The sequence below is a fragment of the Dunckerocampus dactyliophorus genome, chromosome 7 (genome assembly GCF_027744805.1).
Source record: "Dunckerocampus dactyliophorus isolate RoL2022-P2 chromosome 7, RoL_Ddac_1.1, whole genome shotgun sequence".
Lineage (NCBI taxonomy): Eukaryota > Metazoa > Chordata > Actinopteri > Syngnathiformes > Syngnathidae > Dunckerocampus > Dunckerocampus dactyliophorus.
This window is the reverse complement of record NC_072825.1, coordinates 22,617,307-22,643,966: the sequence shown is the minus strand read 5'-3', so window position 1 is coordinate 22,643,966 and position 26,660 is coordinate 22,617,307. Positions and strand designations below refer to the sequence as shown.

The window sequence follows — 26,660 nt, the reverse complement described above, 5'->3', positions numbered from 1 at the left end:
TTGGAAAAGGGCCACTACTCTACTTTTTTTAGGTTATGGAAAACATTTAAGATGAGGTTCTTCGTACCACACGTGTTCAGTCATGTGGTGCGGCCTTTCAGTAAATCAATAAAAAAAATGTTCTTTTTATTGGACAGACATAAGATGGCCTACCCAGGAGAAATGCTAGAAATTGTAAAGACAGAATCAATTACATTTTTCTTCTATCAAGTGTTATGTGAGATGCAAACCTTTTTTGTGCTACTGGCACACACATGGTGCACACATACCCGACATGTAATACTCACGCAAGCTCTCACAAAGAACGCTTGTTGTGTTGACTTCATATCACCATCAGCATATTATTAGATTCTAAACTTCCAACTTCTTGATGTACCATATTGCCCCGAATATAAAACACCTAGGGCTGTCAAATGATTACAAATTTTAATCAGATTAGTCACAATTACCGGGGAGATCGGACTTTAGCGTCTGGTAAACACACAGGTGGCGGCGTCTGTGTTTACGTAAACAAACGGTGGTGCACAGACGTACAGACGATGGAAAAGCACTGCTCGCAGGACATTGAGCTGCTGATGGTGAAATGCAGACCTTTTTATTTGCCTCGTGAGTTTAGCGCTGTGTATTTAACTGCTGTTTACATCCCACCACGAGCTAACACTGCTAATGCACTAGGCCTCCTGCATGACATCATTGATAAACACGAGACCAAACACCCAGACGCTGTATTCATTATATCTGGCGATTTCAACCACTGTAACCTCAGGACTGTCCTCCCCAAATATTACCAGCATGTGAGCTTTCCTACAAGGGAAAATAACATCCTGGACCAAGTCTACAGCAACATGAAAGGTGCTTTGAAGGCTGTTCCAAGACCCCACTTTGGAAAGGCTGACCACATTTCTATATTCCTTTATCCAACATACAGACAACTTCTCAAAAAAGCTCCCCCTGTAAGTACAGCAGTTAAAGTGTGGAATGAAGAAACTGATCAAGTACTTCAGGACTGCTTTGGCTGCACAAACTGGGATGTGTTTAAAACTGCAGCGGGGAGGGAAGATTGTACTGTTGATTTGGATGAATATGCTTCTGCTGTTACTGGCTACATTAGCACATGCATAGAGACTGTTACCACCACCAAGTATTACAGAAAATACCCTAACCAAAAACAGTGGATGAACTGTGATGTAAGGGCTAAGCTACGTGCTCGTTCGACTGCATTTGTCATGGGCACCACTGATGACTACAAAAAGGCCAGATATGACCTGAGGAGGTCCATACGAGAGGCCAAAAGACAGTACAGACAGAAGCTGGAGGGCTACTATTCCACCTCAGACCCTCGGCGCATGTGGGCGGGGCTCCAGCACATCACAGACTATTGACAGCAGAGTAGCGTAGCCACGTCCAGCCAAACCACACTTCCAGATGAGCTGAACGAGTTCTATGCCCGCTTTGACACCCAAACTCCTGATGAGCAGAGAGGGTGGCTGAACTTGGGGAGCACACAGGACTCACCTCTCATGGTGACATCAGCTGATGTGCGCAGGGTTCTGAACAAAACAAACCCACGAAAAGCAGCAGGGCCAGACAACATCTCAGGACGTGCACTTCGAGTTTGCTCATCAGAGCTAGCTGATATGCTTGCTGACATATTTAACCTGTCGCTTGCACAAGCATCTGTACCGACCTGCTTTAAGTCCACCACCATAGTGCTCGTACCCAAGAAGAGCAACGTGACCTGCTTGAATGACTATCGCCCTATAGCACTCACTCCTATTGTTATGAAGTGCTTTGAAAGAATAGTCATGACCCACATCAAAAAGAGCATCCCGGCGGCAACTGTGGACCCTCTACAGTTTGCATATCGCCAGAACCGGTCCACGGATGATGCAGTCAACACTGCCATCCACACAGCCCTTTCTCACCTACTGGGCCAGGACACATATGTCAGAATGCTATTTATAGACTATAGCTCTGCTTTTAACACAGTCAGCCCCCACAAACTCACAAATAAGCTCCTCACACTTGGCCTGTCTCCCTCCCTCTGTAACTGGGTGTTTAACTTTCTAACAGGCAGACCCCAGTCAGTCAGAGTCCACAATCGCACATCCAGCTCAAGAATTGTGAGCACTGGGACCCCACAGGGGTGTGTGCTGAGTCCACTCCTCTACACGCTCTTCACCTACGATTGCGTGGCCTCCCAGAACAACACCAGCATCATTAAATTTGCGGATGACACTACAGTCATCGGACTGATCACTGGTGGTGTTGAAACATCATACAGAAGAGAGGTGGCGGACCTCATAGCTTGGTGTCGTGATAACAATCTCCATCTCAATACAGATAAGACTAAAGAGATGATCATCGACCCAAGAACAAGGGAAAAGGAGCCGCATAGACCCCTGTTTATTGATGAGACTGAGGTGGAGAGGGTGAAAACCTTCAAGTTCCTTGGCACACACATCAGCGAGGACCTCACCTGGTCTCACAACACCCAACAAATTATGAAGAAGTCCCAAAGGAGACTGTACTTCCTGAGAAGACTGAGGAAATTTGGCATGTCCACCACAATCCTGAGTTGCTTCTACAGATGCACTATGGAAAGTGTCCTTACCGCCTCCATCACTGTTTGGTACGGTAACTGTACAACACGTGATAGGAAGGCACTCCAGCGGGTGATCAAGACCTCACAGAACGTTGTTGGGGCAGCCCTCCCCTCACTGCAAGACATTTATAAATCTAGAGTCCTACGAAGAACACACAACCTCATCAAGGACAGCACACATCCACAACACTCATTATTCACACTCCTACCGTCAGGCAGACGCTACAGGAGTTTGAAGTCCAGGACCACAAGGCTGGCAAACAGCTTTTACCCACAGGCCATCAGGCTTCTCAACGAAGCACTCACACACGCCGCACGCAACACACGCACACACTCATAGCACTTTATTTATTTATTTATTTATTTATTTGTATTATTTACTTGTATTAATGTCTCTTCTGTTGTTGTTGCTTAATTTATTGGTATATATGTTTATGTGTTTATGTTTCTTATGTTCTTATTCTTTCTTGTGTTTTCTTTCTTTTCTTGCGAGAATGAACAGAATAAGATTTTCATTGCATGGTATAACTGCTGTTTTACCATGCACATGACAATAAAACTCTCTTGAATCTTGAAAACTTTCTTGATTACTTCGTCATGATTAATCACCATGTCACACTATGTCTGAAATGTGCCCATTTTTACTGTATTTTATTGAAAGAACGATAAATGACAGGACAGGATGATATATATTTGTATGTATTAACAGCGCCAAATTAACTGAAAATATAAATCAAGTTAAGAGATGGCATACATGTCTGAAAACCTATTTACCTAACACTTTAACTGCGTTATTATGAGGAGTTGCGTTCAAAGACACCACGTCATTTAAATTGAATTCACATGTTTTGAGTGAATTTTCTGGGATTTCCGAGCATACTTACATGCAGCAAATTGTACTTCCGCATTAAGAGTTACAAAGTGAGTGATAAGAATATTTATTTATTGTTTTTTTTTTGCATTCCTGTTTATTTAAACCGCACATACACGCATAATAGAGACATGTTTGTTTGGATTGGAGTACATATATGGTGCTGGAATTACACTGCTGTTGATGTGTTCAGGTAAGAATAAAGTTATAAAAGAGCATCAGACTCTGTGTGACTCTGTGGGGAGCTACACTGTGCCGCCGTCTGTCGTCATAACTTGCCAGGATGTGTTAATTCCGCTAAAAAACTAACGTAACTAATGAAATAAATCAGTTAACGCTGTTAACGCACTATTTTGACAGCCCTAATAACAACCTTTCTGTTTCAAGATTCGTTTTTTTCAAAAATATAATTTCGAAGACAAAATCAAAGACAGAAAAAGATTTGTAAAAAATAAATAATTAAATTTTTAATAGAAGTAAAATAACTGTTCTATTGTAATAAGAAAAGGATATCATATTTTTTAGCTGCTCAACAGCTGCATCTGTGTAAGTCACTGGATCTGACTCACTAGGGGAGAAGTTGTTTGTCGCCACCCCGTTGGTTTGTGTGTATTAATCTGTAGATCCCAAATTTAATAGGATACGTCTTTTTCAGGGATTTTGTTTTGTCTTTTGTCATGGGGAAAAATACCGTCTTATTTGTCAATATGGTAAAGAATAAATACATCCGTCAACTCAATCATTATACCTTATTATATTGTATATGTTATACCTAATATGTATATCTTTAACAGTGATGTAAAATGAATTCATTCTCATTCTTTTACTAATTTCTCCAATTATACTGAGAGATATTTGTAATACCTTAAAAATCCAGATACAGATTCATTCCCCACCACTGCATACAGCAAACAATGTGTTATAGTAATAGTAATAGTATAGTAATATAGTAATAGTCTTTATAAAGTCCAACTCTTGTATTGGATCTCATTAGATGCTTCAGCTGTTGTGACCGAACTTTAGTAACACCCTAATAATAGGGGTGGTACGACATACCCAAGTAAACATTTTAATACTAATTTTAAGAAAAGTACACTAGGTCCCCAACTTACGAACACAATTGGTTCCAGACGACCGTTCTTATGTCGAATTGTTCTTAAGTAGGGGAAAAGGTAATATTACCAATGATATAGGTACTACATGTACGTGTATACATATACAGTATATGTGTATGTATGTAAATATGAGTTTGGATGCAGTAGTAATATTAAACGAGGATAATTGATGAAAAAAAAACAATAATAAAAGTGATATAATAATACGTAATGATAAATGTGTTTTACCTTTGAAGAGGAGTGGTCGAGCATAGTCGTTGTGAGGAGTTGGAGGAGGAGTTATTGAAAAAAAGGACAAATCGTCGTCGTCGTTAGACTCTTCTAAAAGAGGTAGTGTTCTGTGGGTGGTGTAGAATTAAGCAGGCCTATTAACTCTTCATCAACTTTAATCACAAGCTCTGTCCGGGTTGTATAGTTTAGCTTTCCATTTAGCTTTATCTCCCCAGAGTCTAACTCTTCCTCTGTTGGTCCCATTAGCAGTGTCACAGTTCCCTCTACTGGTCAAGCATGTACAGTAGCAGTATAAATACTGATTGAGTGACTACAAGGCAAAATAAAATAAGATATAAACCAGTCGGCTTGTGTTCGTATCCGCGAATGTTCACTAGTCGGGTGTTCGTAAGTTGGGGACCTAGTGTACAATAAAAAAATATGACTATATAAACAAACTTTTTTTATTTTATAGAGTCACAAAAAAATACAGGTGTGTTTTGAAGTTTTTATTGTCCCACAAATATCGCTAGACAATATTACTGTCAACATATGTCAACATATATACATACATATTTAGACCAAATAAAGCACTAATGTTGTGATAATATACCTGTAGTATGTTATCTTTCACTCTGTAAAGTTGTAGTATTGCTGGTTGTGACATGTATTTTCTCACGGGCATTCTGTACAATATGTCAAATGTTTGGAGAATTTCTTGAAATGCTGACTTTTCAACTGGAGCAGCATTTCTTTTGCGAAGTGGCAAACTACACTTGTTTCATCTTGCGGTATATTTTGCTGATCAAACGTCTCAGTAAGTGTTGACTGTGAGAACGAAGACTGCGTTATGATGCATAGTTTTTTTTCCGTATAGGAAAACTGGGTCGGATAGTTATGTTTGAGGTGAGCAACTTAGTTTTTTTGTCACCACTTTCAAACAAATTCGGCATACTGCCTCGTCCGTGCCAGGGGCTGTGGCATTTTGCTTTGCAAGCATCTTTTTCCCTCCTAATTTCTACTAGGTTACCTTGCATTGCTCCTCACAAGGCTACACTCACGCGCCATTCTTCTATGAAGTGTTTAGGTGTTGACCTAATGCAAAGGGAACCCTCTTTCTGTCTGTTTGGAGGTGAGAGATGTGGAAAACAGGCACACATGCACATGGAAATATATTATATATATCTATATATAATATTACATTATTTAACGTAATACATTCATTTATTAATGTGATTAATTAATGTATTAATTATCACAGTTTTTTTTACATAAATCTTTTAATAGCGAGATATTGTGACACCCCGACCTACTAATCATCCATAATTACATTCAACATGTCAAAATGAGCTATTTATAGTCTTTTTTTTATTTATTATTGTTTCATAGGGACCTCATGGGCCTGTGGGAGAGATTGGCCCTGTTGGACCACCAGGACCACCAGGTCCTCAGGGACCCAGTGGCCTTTCTATTCAAGGGCCTCCGGTAAGAAATATACAATATTTTCCATGTCCAATATTACCTGAATTCCACATTTGCATAATAATGTTTTATCAAAAAATACAGCAGACTTTAAATTGTTGCAGAAAAAATTGACAAAATGTGTGTTGCGTGTGTGTATGGCAGCTCTAATGTGTGTGTGCACAGAGTTCACAAGAGCTGTGCTATCGAGCACCTGCCAGTATAAGCTGTCAAAAGATGAGGTGTTGCTCAAATATCCTGCCAGACATTTGTAGGATTCTGTCCAAAGCTCTCCGAAGCTGATATATTGGCGCAAAACCTTATGAAGAAAACTGATGTGTTTTTTTTTTGTCTCTTGTCGATATGACCGCTAGGACTCTGACATGTGGAACACTGCTTGCATTGCAGGGGGCCGCTGGGGAGAAGGGAGAGCAAGGAGAGATTGGCCCAGCTGGCCCATTGGTAAGATTGCTTTACCAAAAAATGTGGCCAGGGTGCATGGTGACACCTGACATTACAAAAAGAATACACACTGTTTTCTAGTCTGTCCAACAACCGATAATTCCACTGCTCACTCTATTTTGATCATGATGGAATGAACCCAGCAGAAGTGGGTCAAAATGAACCCAGCTGTGTGTGTGTGTGTGTGTGTATGTGTGTTTGTGATGAATACAAACGATCTTCCCATAAATTATCACTGAAGTGCCAGTAGCCTGTAGACACACAAGCAGTGTTGCTGTAGTAACTCAAAACTCTTTACCTCATGTTTGATTGCCTCCTCCAAGAAGGTTATTTTTTCGTTATTTACTTGCTTGTGTGCAATTGCCTTGCAGGGCAGTATCTGGCTTGTGCCAGACCCTAAGCAAGATGCTCTCTGGGGTCCCCTAGTTTGTCAATCGACAATGAACCCTGAGATGTTCCGCTAAGATGCCGCAATCAATTACACTTCATGAGCAAAACAGGCTACAGTTAAAAGTAAACATCTTAAGTTGAGCCAGTCGGGCAAGTTAAACTGACAGCAGCAACAGCAATCATCTATATGTTAATTTTTTTTTTTATGAATTTGAGTGTTTACTTTAAATAAGAAAATACAACAAACCATCTAACCATCATCCAACAAAAAGTGCAACAGTGAAAACAAAACAATTTAACATTACCATCTCACACTTATCAGCATATCGCCCAATACTTCATTAAAGCAATAATAACAAAACAACAAATGTTTTAATATAGCAATTAAATTTCAATAAGAAAAACACAGACAACGCCACTGGGGAGGAAATGGCCCCCAGAACCAATTAAAATTTACAGTATGGCCGCATCAGGCCTACACACCAAATAGACTGAGTGAGATTGAGTACAAATATGTCTACTTTATTTTATCAGAGTTTAAGTGTTAAAATGCTATAGGCCAATAGGAAATAGTAAAATGCATTAAAATAGTGAGACATAATGGCTGATAAAATAGTCAAAGAAAATCTACACAAAAGCGAAATTTACACAACCAAGCAAATCATACAATGCAAAAGGAAAAATAAAGTAACATACAAACAATTAATGCAAAGCAAGGCAGTGCAAACAAATACACAAAATCAAATCTAACCCACTAAATTGACTGTTCATTTGTATTAAAATGGAAAATTAAGATTTCTAAAGTCCTTGTCTGATCCACAAGCATTTGTGGCGTTTGCGTACCTGAACGCACCACCCAACACAGAAGCAACGGTGCTCCGTGTGGCTCCACCCTGCACTCAGAAAGGGTTAGCGCATGTAGACACCTACCAGGACATAGCATATATGGTAAGTAACAAACAGGAGATAGCTACAGACAAAGACAGGACAGTTTAATTCACCTCCGATGAGGCTGAACATGGAGCTTTGGGGCCCCCTGTTGGCTTGGGGCCCTAAGCATTCGCCTAGTTTGCCGATAGCAAGAAACTACTCCATGTTTCAGTTTTTGATTTATCAGCTTGAGTGGTTTATGTCAGCCACCTATTTACTCCCCATTTGTATGCGGAAACGTGTTCATCATAGCAACTGATAATACAGGATGTGCTATCATTAGTCTGTCTAATACAAGTATAAAGTATAAAACCCAAAGTACACTTTTACTGTTTACTGGATGAAATGAAATGGAGACTTTTCTTAGAAACTCAAGAGCAATTTACACGTCCACTGTTTATTTAGGTTTCACAGCGTGTGTTATCTGTTACTACGCTGCCAGAGCAAATTAAATATTCATCTGATGTGAGCAGACCCACAAGCAGTTCTATCTAGTCAACTCTGACTTATAATTCAGTGTAAAAAAAACGTTTGTTTAAAGTGAAGTCACCGGCTGACAGTCTTACAAACTGCAACCAGAGAATGATGAGTTTGAACATACGGTTTAAACACAATGATACCATGCATGTTATCTTTATATTTTTGCCAACGTACAACAACACCACTTCAGAGGAATTAACTTTTCCATGTTTTTTTTTTTAAGTTAAGATTTTGTCAAATCTGATCACCTGTTTGATTAGCTTGCACTATACGGATGTACCTCGTAAAATATTTACACCTTCAACCAGATTTGGCAGTGGCTGTGAAGAGCACACTGATGCTGTCCTTCCAAGAGTCAGAGCCCACAGACAGCAGAACACTTCTGTCATTTAGTTTCCTCGACACAGAACTCAAATTATTCCAATCAGCATTTCCTTTTGTCAGTCAGCGATGCTGTCCGACTTACGGATTGACGGAGCTTCAGCACACGCTGTGATGGCGGCTTCTTTTGCTCGCTTCTGTTTCCTATCTTCAGCTGCATCCTCTATTACAACCAATGCAACACATTTTTAGCGGTGAGGTTTGTATGTGTGTTTGTGTGCGTGCGTGTGTGTGTGCGTCTGTTGGTGCACCATAATGGGGGAATATTGAAGCTTCCAGGGCCCTGTTGCAATATAGACATCGAATACATCAATATCTTCCTACCTTTTTTCTCTCTCCTCCATGTGTGGATGCTGTAAAAACTGTGTCTGCTTGTCATCAGCATCTCCTCATCTCTCTCTTTCTGTCAATTTGACAGGAAACAAAATGCAGCTGCAATGAACAGCAAATTGTGTATCTGGGCATCCGTCATTTTTATTGCTTGCTTTCATTTCCTTTATCTGCATGTGTTGTGTTGTAATTTGTTTGTCTGAGACAGGAAAATACATTTGTATGTTTGTATCCGTGTGTGTGTGTGTGTGTGTGTGTGTGTGTGTGTGTGTGTGTGTGTGTGTGTGTGTGTTTGAGTGCTCCATCTGCCCTCTCACATTATTCTTAAAACTGGTATGGTGTTGAAAATCCATAAACATATCATTATTTAAAAATATAATAGGATATATTTGTTTTATGTGGGTCTATTGTACAATTAAAATTTTCATCCATGAAAACTATAATTCCTGGGTCACTTTTACCTAGTTTTGTTGTGAACAAACCACAAAACCATCAATTAACAAAATAACACAAAATATACACATTATTCTGCTGCAACCACAATTTGCAAAAATGTAAAAAAATATATCAAACTAAATGTCAACATCCCCGTTGCGCCGCCGGGTTGATAGGCCATTACGCAGAAACCGGAGATGTGTATGCATGTATGTGTGTGTGCACTGCAGCTGATGACGGAGCCACTTCTGAGCCATACCTCTGAAATAACGACTTTCTTCTCTTTAAGACATAAAATTCAGAGGTCTTGCACCCTTGTCTCGGTACGGTCCATCGCCTTTCTCTTTTGTGCAGTCCATGTGTTTGTTACGTCGTGTATGTTTCTACAACTCTGATACAAACGCTGTTGTCCAAAAATGGCCCCCGCAGCCTACTGTGCTTTACGCGATCATGTGCAACTAAAAATTGTGATTATTTGTTTCTGCACATTGAAGCTTTCAAGATGCAGGATCCACAACTAAGTTCACAAATGAACAATCACGCAGATTTTCTTTTTTTTACCACAGAAAAATATAATGTACAGGCACAACTATACTCAACAACATAGGAGATAACATAGGACAGTACCACTTCTGCAAAGGTTTATATCAGGGGTGTCAAACTCATTTTCAGTGAGGGCCACATTGCAGTTACGGCTGCCCTCAGAGGGCCACTTGTAACTGTCAGTATACATATATGAATCTAAATATGACTATAACCTCATAATATTATTACACAGTTGCCCATGAATTAGATTATGATATTTTTACTAACAAATTGATGGATAACTTGCTTCGAAATGAGAAGTGAAGTGAGAATGTCATAATGACAAGTAGACATTCAAGTATTTGTTTTTGAAAAATGCTTGGAATATCTTGCTGCGTGATTAGATAATACTGACGTTTAGAAGAACCGCATGCAATACAATTTTTATGTCAAAATGACAGATCAAATACATTTAGAAGGGCAGAGGTGAAGTGCATTATTGACATGCATTATTCCAAGGGTTTCACGGGCCGCATAAAATGATGTGACGGGCCACATCTGCCTTGTGTTTGACACCTGTGGTTTATATAAAGGTTTATTTTTTCCTCAAATGTAATAGACATGCTGCAAAATTTCCACCTCTAAAATGTTTGGAGAAAATCTTGTTGCACCTATGTTTTGCGTTAACTGTTCTCTTTACGAGTTCTCCACTACTCACAAGCGCAGCAATTAATCATCACAACACTTAATCCATGATGGTATGAGACAGGACAATGCGTTGGTATGTGTATGCCTTTCCTTCCATGTTTAACTTTTATAACATCCATAACCTTGGATGGTTAATTATGTAGCATTCAAATGTTGCTGCAAACCTATTCATCTTACTCAATGCAACGATCTAACGTGAGTTGTAAATCTTTCCTGAAGGCTAACCCGTCGTTCAGCTACAAAGATGAAGGTCTTTCAGATGATTAGGTCCTCACTTTGCGTTTTACACACTCCCCTCCATTCTTTGTCTGTCTCATTCAGACATTTGGAGCTAACAGAGAGGTCACCCCAAAGGTTTTATAGTGACTATTTTATCCCTTTACTTAAAGGTAACACATTTTCTATACAGTAAGCCCTCATTTATCACGGTTAATTGGTTCCAAAACCGACTGTGATAAGTGAATTTCCACCAAGTAGGATTTATTTTTTATAAATTAAATATTTTTGTAGATATGGCATAGAAAACCTGTTTACGATCTTTTAAATATGTTTTCTAACATTATTAGACATGACACCCCTGTAGTCACTTTTACATTCACATTATCCAATATGCTTTTATTAATATGCTTCTATTATTAATAATAAAACTCGTGCTTGTGTGTATCGCAGTAAATGTGTTCCATGCCACCTTCTTAATGGCTTATATTTGTATTTTAGTTTATGTAGCCATTTTTATGCTTGAAAATGCTTACTTTAGGCAATACATACATACATACGTGCATACAAATATGCATAAATACAAATAAGCATATCTTTTGACTAATAATAGGTCGCATTTAGCTATGAAACAGCATGATTTATTCATTAATATATGTCTGAAAAACTGTGAGCAAATTCCGAACCGCAGTGTGGCGAGGGACGACTGTAGTTCATTGTGTAACCAAAATCTACATTGTATTGGTACACACATCATAAAGCACTTCAAACTGCAGTGAGACCAGCTGAGACAACAGGAAATATCTCTAACATTTTTGTCCTCATCCCATTGGAAGGGAAGCAGGGAAGCCATACGTTTTTATCTTTCAAGATTCAAGATTCAAGAGTTTTATTGTCATGTGCATAGTAAAACAACAGTTATACTAGGCAATGAAATTCTTATTCTGTTCATTCTCCCAAGAAAAGAAAGAAAACACAAGAAAAATAATAGAACACAAGAAACATAAACATATATACCAATAAGTTAAGCAACAACAACAGAAGAGACATTAATACAGATAAATAATACAAACAAATAAATAAATAAATAAAGTGCTATGAGTGTGTGCGTGTGTTGCGTGCAGTGTGTGTGAGTGCTTCGTTGAGAAGCCTGATGGCCTGTGGGTAAAAGCTGTTTGCCAGTCTTGTGGTCCTGGACTTCAAACTCCTGTAGCGTCTGCCTGACGGTAGGAGTGTGAATAATGAGTGTTGTGGATGTGTGCTGTCCTTGATGAGGTTGTGTGTTCTGCGTAGGACTCTAGATTTATAAATGTCTTGCAGTGAGGGGAGGGCTGCCCCAACAATGTTCTGTCAGGTCTTGATCACCCGCTGGAGTGCCTTCCTATCACGTGTTGTACAGTTACCGTACCAAACAGTGATGGAGGCGGTAAGGACACTTTCAATAGTGCATCTGTAGAGGCAACTAAGGATTTTGGTGGACATGCCAAATTTCCTCAGTCTTCTCAGGAAGTACAGTCTCCTTTGGGACTTCTTCATAATTTGTTGGGTGTTGTGAGACCAGGTGAGGTCCTCGCTGATGTGTGTGCCAAGGAACTTGAAGGTTTTCACCCTCTCCACCTCAGTGTCATCAATAAACAGGGGTCTATGCGGCTCCTTTTCCCTTGTTCTTGGGTCAATGATCATCTCTTTAGTCTTATCTGTATTGAGAAGGAGATTGTTATCACGACACCAAGCTATGAGGTCCGCCACCTCTCTTCTGTATGACGTTTCAACACCACCAGTGATCAGTCCGATGACTGTAGTGTCATCCGCAAATTTAATGATGCTGGTGTTGTTCTGGGAGGCCACACAATCGTAAGTGAAGAGCGTGTAGAGGAGTGGACTCAGCACACACCCCTGTGGGGTCCCAGTGCTCACAATTCTTGAGCTGGATGTGCGATTGTGGACTTTGACTGACTGGGGCCTGCCTGTTAGAAAGTTACCCAGTTACAGAGTGTGGGTGACAGGCCATGGAAGTGTCAGGGGACGTGGCGAGGGACGATTGTCTGTGAATTGTTGAATGAATGAATGAATGGATTGAAGACCGAAAATCTGTGATTCATAATTTGTTATAAATTAAAACATTTTTCCTTGTATGGCAACTGTATTACATCTATACAGTTTTCAATTTTGAGATCGATCATATTATATTCTGTATTGACAACAGTGAGTTCATTATGATGATTTAAACCTGCTTGATTGTGTTGTGTTCAGGGTGTTCCTGGAAGCCAAGGTTCCCCCGGTAGGGACGGCCCCCCAGGAGCGAGGGTAAGACCTCACTTGTTGTTTATCTGACAAGTGTGGATTTATTCATCCATATTTCACAACAATACAGCACATGGTATATGTTGTTGACTGTTTGCTTAGTTGTGTGTAACAATAAATGTGTACAACATGACAAGACCTTGGGGTACAAACAACATGTGACTCTCAAGCCTCTCAATCCAACATCATGCCCACTTGATTGAGTAAATGAACCCTAAGCATAAAGAGATCGCACTGAGCCAGTCTCACTTAATAGAGCACATCTGATGAAATCATTATTGGACCTAACAACAGAAGTGTAGGCAAAGAAAGTCTTCATTAGTTTTTTGCCATTGCTTTCAATGCAAGATGGGAACATTTCAAATCGGTTTATTCCTGCAGCAAACTGTTGTATCTCTCGCTAATGTTTCCAGTCTGCCCAAATTAAGTAGTCTTTTATTCTGTGAAAGCAGCAAATAAGAAGACACAGTGAGGATAAGAATCAACTTCCCTTATCAGAGAGTCATGAAGAGAGAGTCACATTAACGTCATGAACTTACTAGTCAAAAAGCATATGTAAGAATAAAACTCATTTTGAAAATGCATAGTCTTTAAATCCCATGGAATGTGTTGCAATTTGAATATATCCCAAATCTCAACACCCCTAGCTAAACACCTGATGGAATGCTTTGCAACTGTACCCTCTAGGTATCATACCACTGGGGTTTGTTAGACCAGTGAAGGGACAGTGCTTGGCTGACTGATTATTTATTTACCCTCCATAATATTTGACAAAGCAATACAAACAGTTGTGTACCAAACTATATTGCTTGTTGGCTTTATTTATACAGTAATCCCTCATTTATTGCAGTTAATTGGTTCCAGACTCAACCATGATAAGTGAATTTTCACGAAGTGAGATTCTTTCTTGAGAAATTTTATATTTTTGTAGTTATGGCATAGAAAACCTGTTTACGATCTTCTAAATACAGGTTTTAACATTATTAGAGGCCTCTAGACATGAAATAACACCCATATGGTCACCTTTACATTTGTATTACTCAATATAGTAGATATAATTAGACAAAATAAGCCACTTCAAAATAAAACTCGTGCTCTTGTGTGTCACAGTAAATGTGTTCTGGACTGGATGTGTGGAGGACAGGAAGTGACGTCGGGGTTCAGTATTGAGTTTTATCTTGCCGTGGGTTATGGCCACAACAGTAGCAAGTGTTATTATTATGATTATTATTGTTATGGTTATGATGTCATTATTGTTGCACCTGTTGTGGGATCATTTAAACTTGCATTAAAAGCCTGTTGTTCCGGCGATCAAGTCAGGTGCTTGTCTCACCAAACAATTACTGACACCTAGTGACCAATGTAGAGTACTACATTCACAATTTGAATGGAGCTTCTTACTGTAATTCCTTTTATTTGTATTTTAGATTGTTTTGCCATTATTATTCTTGAAAGTGCTTCATTTAAAAGTAAATTTTCCTTAAATATGATTTTTTTTCTAATAGGCTGTATTCAACCTCAAAATAGCATGATTTATTCAAAAATATGTGCTTGAAAAACCATGATAGAGTGATTTGCAAAATTCGAACAGCAATGTCACAAGAGACGTATTTCAATGTGTAACCAAAATCTACATTGTGTTAGTACACAAATCATAAAGCACTTCGAACTGCAGTTAGACCAGCTGACACAACAGGAAATATCTCTGCAACATTTTTGTCCTCATCCCATTGGAAGGAAAGCAGGGAAGCCATACATTTTTATCTTGACATGGGAGTGTTTATCCTGGAGCTGTCAAAATGTTGTCTAACAGAGGACAACACGATTTTTCCCAAGGTAGGGGCTTAACGCAACATACTGTCACGGCAGAAAGAACACCATACATACTCTGTTTATTGATAGATTTAGATAATCCAACAACAACAAATAGTGGCTTCTGGTCAAATGGACAAATCATTTGATGCCGCAGTCAGGGCTAAAAGAGAAGCAAATCACTTAATTAATAAAACATACCACAGACAAAACATTATGCTAACATCATGCAGATGATTCTACATTATGTCACCGTGAGGAATCAAGCAGGAAACAATTCATTTCACCCCTAATTGCACTGACGAATAGAAGGGTGCATGAGCATTCATTCATTTTCTACACCGGTTAATCCTCATTAGGGTTGCAAGGGTATGCTGGAGTCTATCCCAGCTGACTTTGGGCAGGAGGCTGGGTTACCCTGGACTGGTCGCCAGCCAATTGCAGGGGTGCATGAGCAGAAACTGCTAATTCAAGTCACAAAAGTAACAATTCTCAATCAACAGACAACATGTCTTGCTCCTCCTTCAAATATACACTTAACACTCTTTGCAGTTGGAAAACCAAACATCCCCGGAAGAACACTCTTGAACAAAATACATTATGGCTTCAACCTCAAAGCACTGTGCAAGTGAAGGGAGAAACAAAGAAGCTGATCCTGGAAGGCCACGAATCAAACTCTTCATTTATGTTTATTAAAGACTCACCAACCGTCTGTCGATTTCAGATTCACCGTCTTAGATTTATTTTACAGTGTGACTGATTGAAGCAAAAATGTACAATCTTGAGCGGCCTTTTGAAGAATGGAGAACATCTTGGCGTAAATACCTCTCCCACAGTCATGTTACTTTCTGCATCCCTTATCTTTGCATTAACATCCTCGTGTTATAGTCGACCGCAAGGTGTATGAGATTTTTAGCCTGACATTTACAATAATACAATATAATAGTCACCATGCAGAAACATGGCGGGGAAAAAAATCAATATATTATTGTTGTCAAGTTTATTATGTGGCAGCAAGAAAATATTTGACTAATATATTCCTTCACAAGGGAGATGACCAATATGATCAGTCTTGTTATACTGATTTCCACAGAGAGGACTTTCCACCATTGGTGGCTAATTTGGTAGAAATACTTGACTCAGACAAGCTCATTTTGCTGTGTTTGGCTCTTCTGTGATAGCGAGCCTTAACAGATGTCTTACTAATGGAGCTTTGATTGGCTGTACTGAGTCTTTACAGTGGAACAGCAGGTCGTTCCACGAGGCCAGAGGTTTTTCAAACACGGCCCAAGTTTGAATGGTTGCACTTGGAATTTTAGTAACCTTTCTATCCCAAGAATTTGGTTCTTTTTGTTCCATATGTGCACTACTACAACCATATGTGCAAGATTGAGATGCGTGTTGAGTCAGGGTGGTTTTGAATGCGTGACTCCTGGGTGCCTCTCACACTGCCGTCATTTGTTACTGTGTGAAGGATATAGCGTGTGCCGTTGTGTCTAACACTTGGAGCTGGTGTTTTCATTTGGAAGTCTGAAGATCCCCTTGATATTGTAGCTGTCTCCTAAAACTCCACACCACAGGGAATGTTCTCAGCCGTCTTTGTCTCACCAAATAGGGTATAGCAGTGTAGCAAGCCAAAAACACATAAGCACAACTCGGGGGCTGATTCATTCTAATATCTGGGGGCTTGTGTCTTCAGCTGTGTTCAATATTTTAGCAGTTGTATTGCTTTTGATTGGCTTCACTTCACTCAGGGTGAAATGAGAGGCATGTAAGGGGAGAGTCCATGTTGAAAGGGCATCGGGCAAAGAAGCAAAGCGATAATGCTAATTCCAGTTTGCAAAGTTTTTATGGATTTGTACAATTGTGTTTCAAAACTGCAGCAAAAGAGAGCTACAATTGTATAGATGATGACAATAAATAGGGGGTAGAACTTCACAAAACATTCCAAATGTGATTGGAGGTTATTGTTGGTAGATTTGTTGTCAATCAGTGGAAGCTGGTGAGTTTGGTTTGCATCAGCAGCTTGTTATAGTAATTGGTGTTTGAATAAGAAAATGATTATGTTGCTGTCAATGTTGACTATGGAAATGCACAGCCAATCAGAAAAGGAGCTCTAAAATCTCCCGTATTCTGAGACTGTGTTGTCTCTGTATTTGTCACAGGGTCTGCCAGGTAATAACGGACCGCAGGGCCAACAAGGACCACCGGGGCCTCTTGTAAGTTTATGCTTTTTTATTATTGCTCCCACTGTACACATCAATCTTATTAATCGGTTAACCAATTTATGCTTTCCTTTCCTCGTTACCTCTTTCAGGGAGCCCCAGGTGCACCTGGAGCTACAGGACCGAATGGGTCAACAGGACCCCAAGGGAATCAAGGACTTCCTGTAAGTGATGTAGTATTTCATGGAAAAACATTGTAAAAAGAACGGCTATGAAAATATGAATCAATGTCAATGTTCGTGAATGTTCAGTAAATTAAGTTCCTTTAGGAAATAATGTAAAGTGAATTAATTGGTTCCAGGCTCAAACTTCAGCCGTCATCAAACTTTTTGTATGGGCAGTGTTTTAACATTCTTAACTGTCATACAAGTATACAGTAAAGAGCAAATAACTACTGTACTACTAGAATACATCTAAAATAAAGTAAAAATACTCACTCTATGAAGACACCTGACAGACATAATGGAGAGGGAACAGAGCAATGCTTTTTATGTTAGCATCTGCTTGTTTTGATGAATTTGTTTATATACAGTAATTGATTATGAATGAATTGAATTGTTGACATTGTACTGAGTAGGCAGACCCTGAAAAGAGAAAAAAGACATTTGTTATATGCTTTCGGAGCTGAGGCTTCAAGATAGAATTGGCACCGAAAGGGCTCATACAATCACTGAAGATTATACGGAAAGATTTTTGATGATGGAAAATGTAAATGATGAAATTAAAGTAAGATACAGGCATGTAAGAGATACAAAGGAGCACAGAGAATGAAACTTTCTGTAGCTCTTTCTTTCAAACTTCGAATTATGTGGGTTATTGCCACAGGAAAACGTTTTTTCATTTTTTTCAAACTGGCACAAATATTTGGAGGGAAGTTCAGTGTTTTTTTAGGCACAGTGTCTGAGACTAAAACACGTCTAAATGTGGTTTCCAGTCACTCAACCCCCCCAGGTGTTTTTTTTTTATTTTGGCTTGACTTGGAAGCAAGTAGTTATGGTATTATGTTTATGTTTGCCAGTTTAAACATTTTAATATATATTTTTAAAAAGCAGCTATTTGCTTTGAAGTGTTTTATCAGCTCCGTGTTGACAAAATATGAAGAATGAAAAAATGACATGACAACATTTTCAACTTTACTTGTAGTTTATTACATACAGGAGTTTATCATGTTAGTACCCTTGCTGATTCATACTTAATACATTTACAGTTACATTTACGCCAATTAACCCAACATGCATGTTTTTGGAATGTGGGAGGAAACCGAAGTAAACATGCAAACTCCACACAGAGATGCCCAACGGAGATTCAAACCCAGATCTTCCCAATCTCCTGACTGTGTGGCCAACATGCTAACCACTAGGTCACCGTGCGGCCCCATAAGAAAACCCAATATGCTTTTTTTTTTTTTTACTAGAACATTAACTCACATTTTGTATTTCAGAATGCATTTCTTTACCGGAAAACTTGAATGAAAAGCAGGCCTCATGTGGTCCTGGGAGGTTACTTGGTGCCCGCGCTACGTTGGTGACCCCTGTCATATACAAATTGATACAATAACGATATAAGCTTTATGCAGTTTCTCATTCTATTGAATGAAACATTTGACAGGTACTGTATGTCACACGTGCAGCTATTCTATTATGGACACTATGGGACGCATCCGCGGCTCAATGAGAAGAGGGATATGCACGTTACAAAAGTGTCCAATAAGACTGTAAAAAGTTGTCGCGAGTCGCTTTTTATAAAAACAGCACCTCGGGGTCCGATCATTCGCTTAATATATCGCTAAGTTGGCAACAGTCATTCCTGCTGCTACGTCTTCTTATTCTCTGACAGACCAGGTGTGTATGAGGTGTGTTAAGAAGCAAAGTTACGATACCATCTTGGAATGGCAAGCTACATTGACAGACAGTCCCACATACCTGCCAACATTTGCATATGCAAGTGAGGGTAATTATCCGGAAAATAAGAGAAATCCTAGGCGGGGGGGTTAGGAATACACGACAGCTCACATTGTCCTCTCAGATTGCTGTTGCTCAAACGTGGATACAATCGACACCTGTCACCTGCAGTATTTGATATGGGTGGATGAGTATGTGGGAAATTTAGGGGAAACTATTTAACCAGGAGGGTGATGAGGAAAAAAGGGCAAAATACGTGACTTTCCTGGGGGCAAATGGGAGGTTTTACAGGTATGCAGTCCCATTCTACTGTGTTTATAAGCAAGGGTGAACAGGTAGTACCAAATATATTTGTGGCAGTCCAGATTTACTTGTGGTTGGCTACTACAAATAAATGAATGGGAAACACATTGCACATGCACACAAGTGAAGGGACAAATAGCTGTAATGGGCACAAAATGATATTTATCAAACCTGAGGCATTGTAATATCTGCTTCTGGATGAGAATGCGCTTCACACAGATATGCATCTGTAGCATTAATTTGCTTGGCAGCTTTTATGCGTATGTTTTGAACAGATATGTGTTTGTGTGCAAAGCCCTCCAAGCCACTGCTTATTGTTGTTGTTATATATGCGCACACAAAATGAACATATGATATGTCAAAGTATAAAATGCATTTACATCACATCTGAGTACTCTTGGTGGAAGAAAGTGCTATGAATAGTAAGAGTCCTATCTTTATTCTCCTCCTGTGCTTTCACTTCTCAGGGTCCTGCTGGTATCAAAGGAGACAAAGGAGAAAGAGTAAGTCCCCCCCCCCCCACTCAGTCAATCAATGGTGGTTCAAACTAATCAAGTTATTCTGAAATGGAAATTTTACTTTGCCACACTCGCCAACGCTGTCTTGGTTTGAAGAAATCAGTGTGCTACTCTGCTCCCATTAAAAATTGTGATCGTAGCTCATATGTTCATTCTGTGTCTGCCTGCGACTCCCTCCCCTCCATTTAGAGCAAATCAAGTCCATGTTCATTCCTCAGATTGTCACCAGAGCAGGGTCTGTACTTTTGATCAGGGTGCCATCACCGAGACACACACCATGCATCAAACCTGTTTCCAACCAATTTCAGCTTCTTCTACACTCATTTGTATCCAACTGTGCTTCATTTATTGGAGTAGAAAGTCTCTTCAGGAATACACAACTCTTTGGTACGATTTTGTGCCTGGTGGGTGTCTTCCCCAATGATGAAACTCACTTCACAGCATAGGGGTGATGTATGATCATTTAACAGGGAAAAGTTAAAACATTTATTGGAAATAGTTACATTAAATATTAAAGCTCTCCACTTCCACCTGCATCTGTTGTGGGTTTTTAATAAAAGTGCAGGACTGCATTTCACCAAATGTGGTTACAGGGATTTAAACTGGCTTGCAGGATAGTCCATTATGTTTTGATGTTGATGTGTTAACATGTTGGACACCATCCTGAGGGAGCACTGACTTATCACTATGAGATCTACACTATACCGTATTGACTAAAGTAATTCTCAATTGATGAATTCATCTGTCTAGCCTAGATCCCATAGTTTGTCCCTAAATCTTACATCCTACCATGACAATTTAGATAATTCTGTGCCTCCAACCTGATGGGGAGGCCCTTTCCCTGAAAGTGCCCATAACTTGGCTAAAAGTACATTTTTTTGTTGTTGAACAGGTACCTTGTGGCTGAAAAAACAACAAAGTAAAGGCAAAAATGATATTAATGACAATTTAATCATTTTTTATATTTAATGGTCAAACTTAAACATAAGAAATGACCAAACTGCTGAGATATGGAGAAGATTCTTTTCTTCCTGCTCCTTCTCAGACATATCGAATTGTAAAGTGTAATCATGTAACTTAATGTAACTGGTGAAACCATCCGAATCCATCCATCCATCCATTTTCTATACCGCTGCTCCTCATTGTGGCCAACATGCTAACCACTAGACCACCATGCGGCAACTGGTGAAACATATTCCTGACATATAAACTCTGTTGATATAATATATGATATAATATACCATGCTGTCTTGTTAGTAGTGTGCATCAGGTATGAGTTGACTGAATGTACTGCATTCACAAACGCTATTACCAGTCTGCCAGTCCGTCTTACTGTTTTGGAAGAAATATTACTACTTTAAATGGATAACAGTGTGTTTTTTCTCCAGGGTGACGTCCAATCCCAAGCAGCCGTGCGTGCTATCGCACGCCAAGTATGTGAGCAGCTCATTCAGAGTGAGTATTGTACAAAAAACAAACAACAAAACAAGCACCTCATTGGGTAGACTTGCACAGTGTAATTACAGTAAATACAAGAGCGCTATCCAGAATTCTGCCAATACCGTAAAATGAGTCTCATACTGTCAGTGACTTAACAATGTGTACTACATCCATTGTATTGGCTCTGATGTCTCGGGTATGACACAAAACTGCAACTGGTGAAGAGGCTTTGGTCCAGGAGGTCTGAAGTTCTGGGGATCGTGGAGCTATCCTTTAATCCTCTCCGCTCCCAGGTCGACTTTAACCCGGAGTAAAGTACCCGTCAGGGTCCCATCTATGAGCAGATAGTGAAGCCATGGCAGCAGGTGGTGGATTACCCAACTGGGCACCTGGACTCTCTTCAGTAGTGGCAGCCGGCTCTGCAGCTGTACATCTGAGACTTATTCACAGTTTTGGCCAGGTGGCAACATTAGCATAAGTTTGAGATTGCGGGGCAGTTGCTGTCTGTTCCTGTCATCGGGAGCTTCTCTAGCCATGGGACTACTCAGTCAGTGACCCAGAGAGTGGAACAAGTATCTGCATAATGCTCTTCTCACTTTAAACTTTTGTGCAAGACAACGAGTCTCAAAACGACAAGTCTCCTGAGAAGCTAACAGGCTGGAGAAGCTGGCAGCATGAACTTGCTTTTGTGCTGTTTAGGAGTGATGGTCGTGCAACAGGACAGGGTCATATGGTTGCAAGGTCCTTCCTAGATCTCCAGGCGGTCCTATTTAGGGAGGCCCCGCCTGCCTCAATCCGAGGACGCCTCAATAAAATGGAAGGTAAAAAAGGCTCACCCTCATCAACCTGGCTGGCCGCCCACGGTCAGCGGTTCTCCACTTTATGGCTGCAAGCATAACTCAAAACTTCAAATTGCATGCTGGAACATATGCACACTGCTTGACATAACCCTAGCATATCAAATAGAAGAACAGCTCTACTCAGCCAAGAACTGCAGATGCATAACATCTTGATTCTGTCAGAGATACGAATACCAGACACAGGTGAAAGGAAAGAATCCTGACACCTTCTTCTGGTCTGATGTCCCACACGGATCACGGCGTCAAGGAACATCAGGTACAGGATTTACCATATCTCATCATCTCCTAACCATCTCTTAACACAGCTCACTGAACTACCCAAGCAAGAGAATGCTTATGGCTACTTTTACGCAAATATGGCTGTCCAAATAGAATCACTAACTTGATTACACAATTACACACCGGAATGATGGCTCAGGTTTCCTTTGCTGGTCTTCTATCAGATAAGTTCACGGTCAATCAAGGACTCAAACAAGGCTGTGTACTAGCACCAACATTAATCTTCCTGTATCTCACTGCTGTTCGAGAACTCTGGCCGACAGAGGGAGGAGTGTACTTTACAACCTGACTTTTCAATCTGCGTCGTCTGCAGGCTGTATCAAAAACAAGAACAGTTTGTGCCAAAGAACTACTCTATGCAGATGACTTCTACCACTTTTAGCTCATACAGAGGACCTACTGCAGTCAATGACGGATGCTTTTAACACAGCAGCCAGCAGTCTTGTTCTCACCATCAACATTTTCAAAAGCATTCAAACCGCTCCCAACTTTAAAGCCCCAGAGCCTCAAATCATCCTCAATGGCCAACAACTCAAGGTAGTGAAACACTTCATATAGCACCATTTCCGACAGTAACACTCTTGACCAATAAATTGAGTTAGAATCACCTCTGCTGCTACTGCTTTTGGGAAACTACAAACCACGGTGTGGGAACACCAAGGCATCCATCTTCAAACAAAATGCAAGGTCTATCATGCTGTAGCCCTCAGTTGCCTTCTCTATTCAGCAGAAACCTACTACACACTCTATGCGGCAAAAGGTTCAAATGTCCAATTTAAGCGTTTGCTCAACATCAAATGGAGAGACAGAATATCCAGTGTGGAAGTCAGCTGACCAAATGTCGGCTCCATTGGATCGGTCATGTTGTTCGTATGGACGATTTCAGACTTCCAAAGGCTGTCTTTCACGGTGATCTACAAGGAAAAAGGAAGATGGGACGACCGAAACTGCGCTACAAAGATTGCATTAAATGTCACCTGTCAGCCTGCAACAGTTTTAAAGAAGCCTGGGAGGACGAGGCCAAAAGCCGCCCCATTTGGAAAAGCCGTACCGCTACGGCTGCCGGATCCTGCACGCCCGCATCGGACTCGTTTCTCACAAGAAAAGTTGCAGTCATCAAAGTCTTCATGAGTGACTGCCGATGATGATGATGATTGGGTCTCATGTCTTCAGATTCAGTTTTTCTCACCTCAAACTGTTTCATTATATTTTAGAATAGGCAAAGAAAGAAGCAAAAACTCTCTAAACACTTTTTTGCGTCATCGTCGTCTGACCTTCCTGTTTGCAGATCACTTGTCCCGTTACAACTCCATCCTCAACCAGATCCCAGTCCAGTCAGCTGTGTCAGTGCGTACTGTGCCCGGACCACCTGGTGAACCAGGTAGAAGAGGTCCCCCGGGACCTCAGGGAGAGCAAGGGTCAACCGGCAGGCCTGGTTTCCCTGGTTCTAACGGTCAGAGTGGACAACCAGGAGACAGAGGTGAGGGGGGGGCAGATGTTGTGAAGAGAGTTCCAAGAAGGGCAAGATAGCGACAGACAGAAATGGACAATTCATGTCCTTTCAGTAATTGGTTTGGTTATGTAGTTAGTGTGCAGTTATTCCATTTTCATTCTTCTACATTATTACAAACGTAAAATGACATATTCTGTTGTCTCCAGGTCTGCCCGGAGAGAAGGGAGAGAGGGGGAGTCCAGGTGTTGGAAATCAGGGACCTAGAGGACCCCCTGGGCCCCCAGGTGAGAGATATTTAGGAATTACCCCCACCAAGGAGGTCATGTTTTGATCATTGTGGGTTTTGGTTGTTTATTTGTATGAGAACCACTTGTTGGCTACAGTCTTTGATACTGTATATTAAAAATACAGTATACTGTACATAATAGACAGGCATTCATTTACACATGTTCTCATTTGTGGTGTGAATCCACATAATCCATCATTTTTTTCTATAAAAAAATGGGGGGTAAAAATCCCGTTACACTATTATAGCACATAGCCAATTCTGAAGCTGTACCCTCAATTTCATTCATTTCAAACCAGATCTGATCCATGTTTCATTCATCATTTTATTCATTTTCTATCGCTTGTCCTAGTCTAGGTCACAGCAAAGCAGGAACATATTCCAGCTCACTTTGTGGGAGTGCATATTTCACAGTTTAAATTCAACATGGAAAACTCAGGTCTGGGCTTGAGTCCCAGCTTGGACCTCTCTTTGTGGAGTTTGCATGGTGAGAAGTGTGTGGAGTTCTCCCCATGCTTGCGTGGGTTTACTTCAGGTACTCCAGTACGTTATGAATTTAGAATGTGTGCGAATGGTTGTTTGTCTATATGTGTGACGTGATTGACTGGTGGCCAATCCAGGGTGTACCCCACCTCTCTCCCAAAGTCTGCTGGGATAGGCTCCAGCTCACCGGCAACCCCGGAGAGCAGTTAAAAATGAATGAAAAATGAAAAATGTTATTTACATTAGCTATTGAGATCATACTGTACATTTTAGATGTTCACTCTTTCATTTTCACTTAATTGTCAGTTAATTGTTTGATTGGCATGGTATGCTTACATTCAGGATGCTTTAATGACAAAATGCTGTGTCAGTAAACAATGATCCAAGGCATGACGTGGGATTAACCCTCCCTGCTCAGTAGACTGCGTCTTAAATATTGAAGGGCTGACATTTGAGGAGATGGCCAAAGGATCCAGTGTGACAGTTAATGTAAAACTGGATGGAGTACATAAAAGTCAACCCTCTGGCTGAAAGTCTGCTAAGACATTGTTATTATCCCTTCACTCCCACTGTGGCTTCCTTTATGTAGACTTGACAGGCAGACATCTTCCTAATTCTTTAGTCTCCTTGTTATAGCAGCAGTGTGAAAATGATGAGGAGTGACATCATCCACACTGATGCCTCATATTTTTCATCTTCTCATTACGCCTTCCCTCCTCAGGGTTGCCAGGTGAGGGGCGCACAGGCAGCCAGGGTCCTCTCGGCCGGCCTGGTAACCCTGGGGCACCCGGGAGGCCGGGCAATCCAGGTTCCGCAGGACCAGCTGGATCTCCAGGATACTGTGACCAGAACTCCTGTTTGGGATATAATGTTGGAGGTATGTGAGGCTCATGCTAACTAGCTGCTTTACACACATACTCACATTGACTATCTCTGTGTCAGAGCTGAATGATAAGTAAATATTTTCAGTTTTACATGGAAAAATATCATTTTATAATGTGTGCTGTGATAAAAACGGATTTTTAAGACTATAGACTACATGGGTAAAAAAATGTGATATCACATTTGCCATGGCGTTGTTCTGTTTGTCAAATGCCAGACTTATTTCATTCATGCATTTTGCCATTCATACATCAGTCATCTTTTTGTAGTGTTGATGGAAATAATAATACATATTTATCTAAGCCTCAGTTTGCCCTTTTGCTGCTCAGCGTGAATTCTACTGAGAATTCTCAATGAACACGAATTCTGCAAAGCCATCAATTTGACTGCAATTTAGTGTGTTTATTCAAAATTCTAGTGAAGAGCAGACCCTTGGTTCTTCCATCTTCCAAACATGGCACAGTAAAGATGACAACGTAGTAGAAACGTCAGTGACAGCAGACTCTCGCAGGGTTATTGTTCTCATCCAGCTCTCTCAGACTAATCTGCCTTTAAGAGCTTTTGCGCTGGGAAGTTCATCCATTCAAGGTCGGTGTGTGGGGATGTAAACAAAGGTGGTGCCGTCAACAAAAGCAACACAAAGAAAAGCAGGTGTGTCTGCTTCACAGCCAGGATTTCACACCTCTGATAACACATCATCCTTCTGATGCATCTTCTGCAAAAAGTGGCTGATGGATGCCAATTTCTTCCATCAAAGCGCATTTAATATTCCAGAAAGTCATGCTTCTCGTTGTT

General features: G+C 40.4%; 1 protein-coding gene across 6 annotated transcripts in view; it reads left to right on the top strand.

Annotated features, from left to right (window-relative positions):
• Window positions 1-26,660, top strand: part of col14a1a (collagen, type XIV, alpha 1a) — a 176,517-nt gene that overhangs the window by 144,550 nt on the left and 5,307 nt on the right. For all 6 annotated transcript variants that reach the window (XM_054780660.1, XM_054780659.1, XM_054780658.1 and 3 more), the window contains 10 exons: window positions 6,191-6,286; window positions 6,671-6,724; window positions 13,373-13,426; window positions 17,401-17,454; window positions 17,553-17,624; window positions 20,132-20,167; window positions 21,571-21,637; window positions 24,050-24,241; window positions 24,421-24,498; window positions 25,705-25,860. In XM_054780660.1, the coding sequence (XP_054636635.1) occupies window positions 6,191-6,286; window positions 6,671-6,724; window positions 13,373-13,426; window positions 17,401-17,454; window positions 17,553-17,624; window positions 20,132-20,167; window positions 21,571-21,637; window positions 24,050-24,241; window positions 24,421-24,498; window positions 25,705-25,860 (859 nt within the window). The remainder of the gene's footprint in view (window positions 1-6,190; window positions 6,287-6,670; window positions 6,725-13,372; window positions 13,427-17,400; window positions 17,455-17,552; window positions 17,625-20,131; window positions 20,168-21,570; window positions 21,638-24,049; window positions 24,242-24,420; window positions 24,499-25,704; window positions 25,861-26,660) is intronic.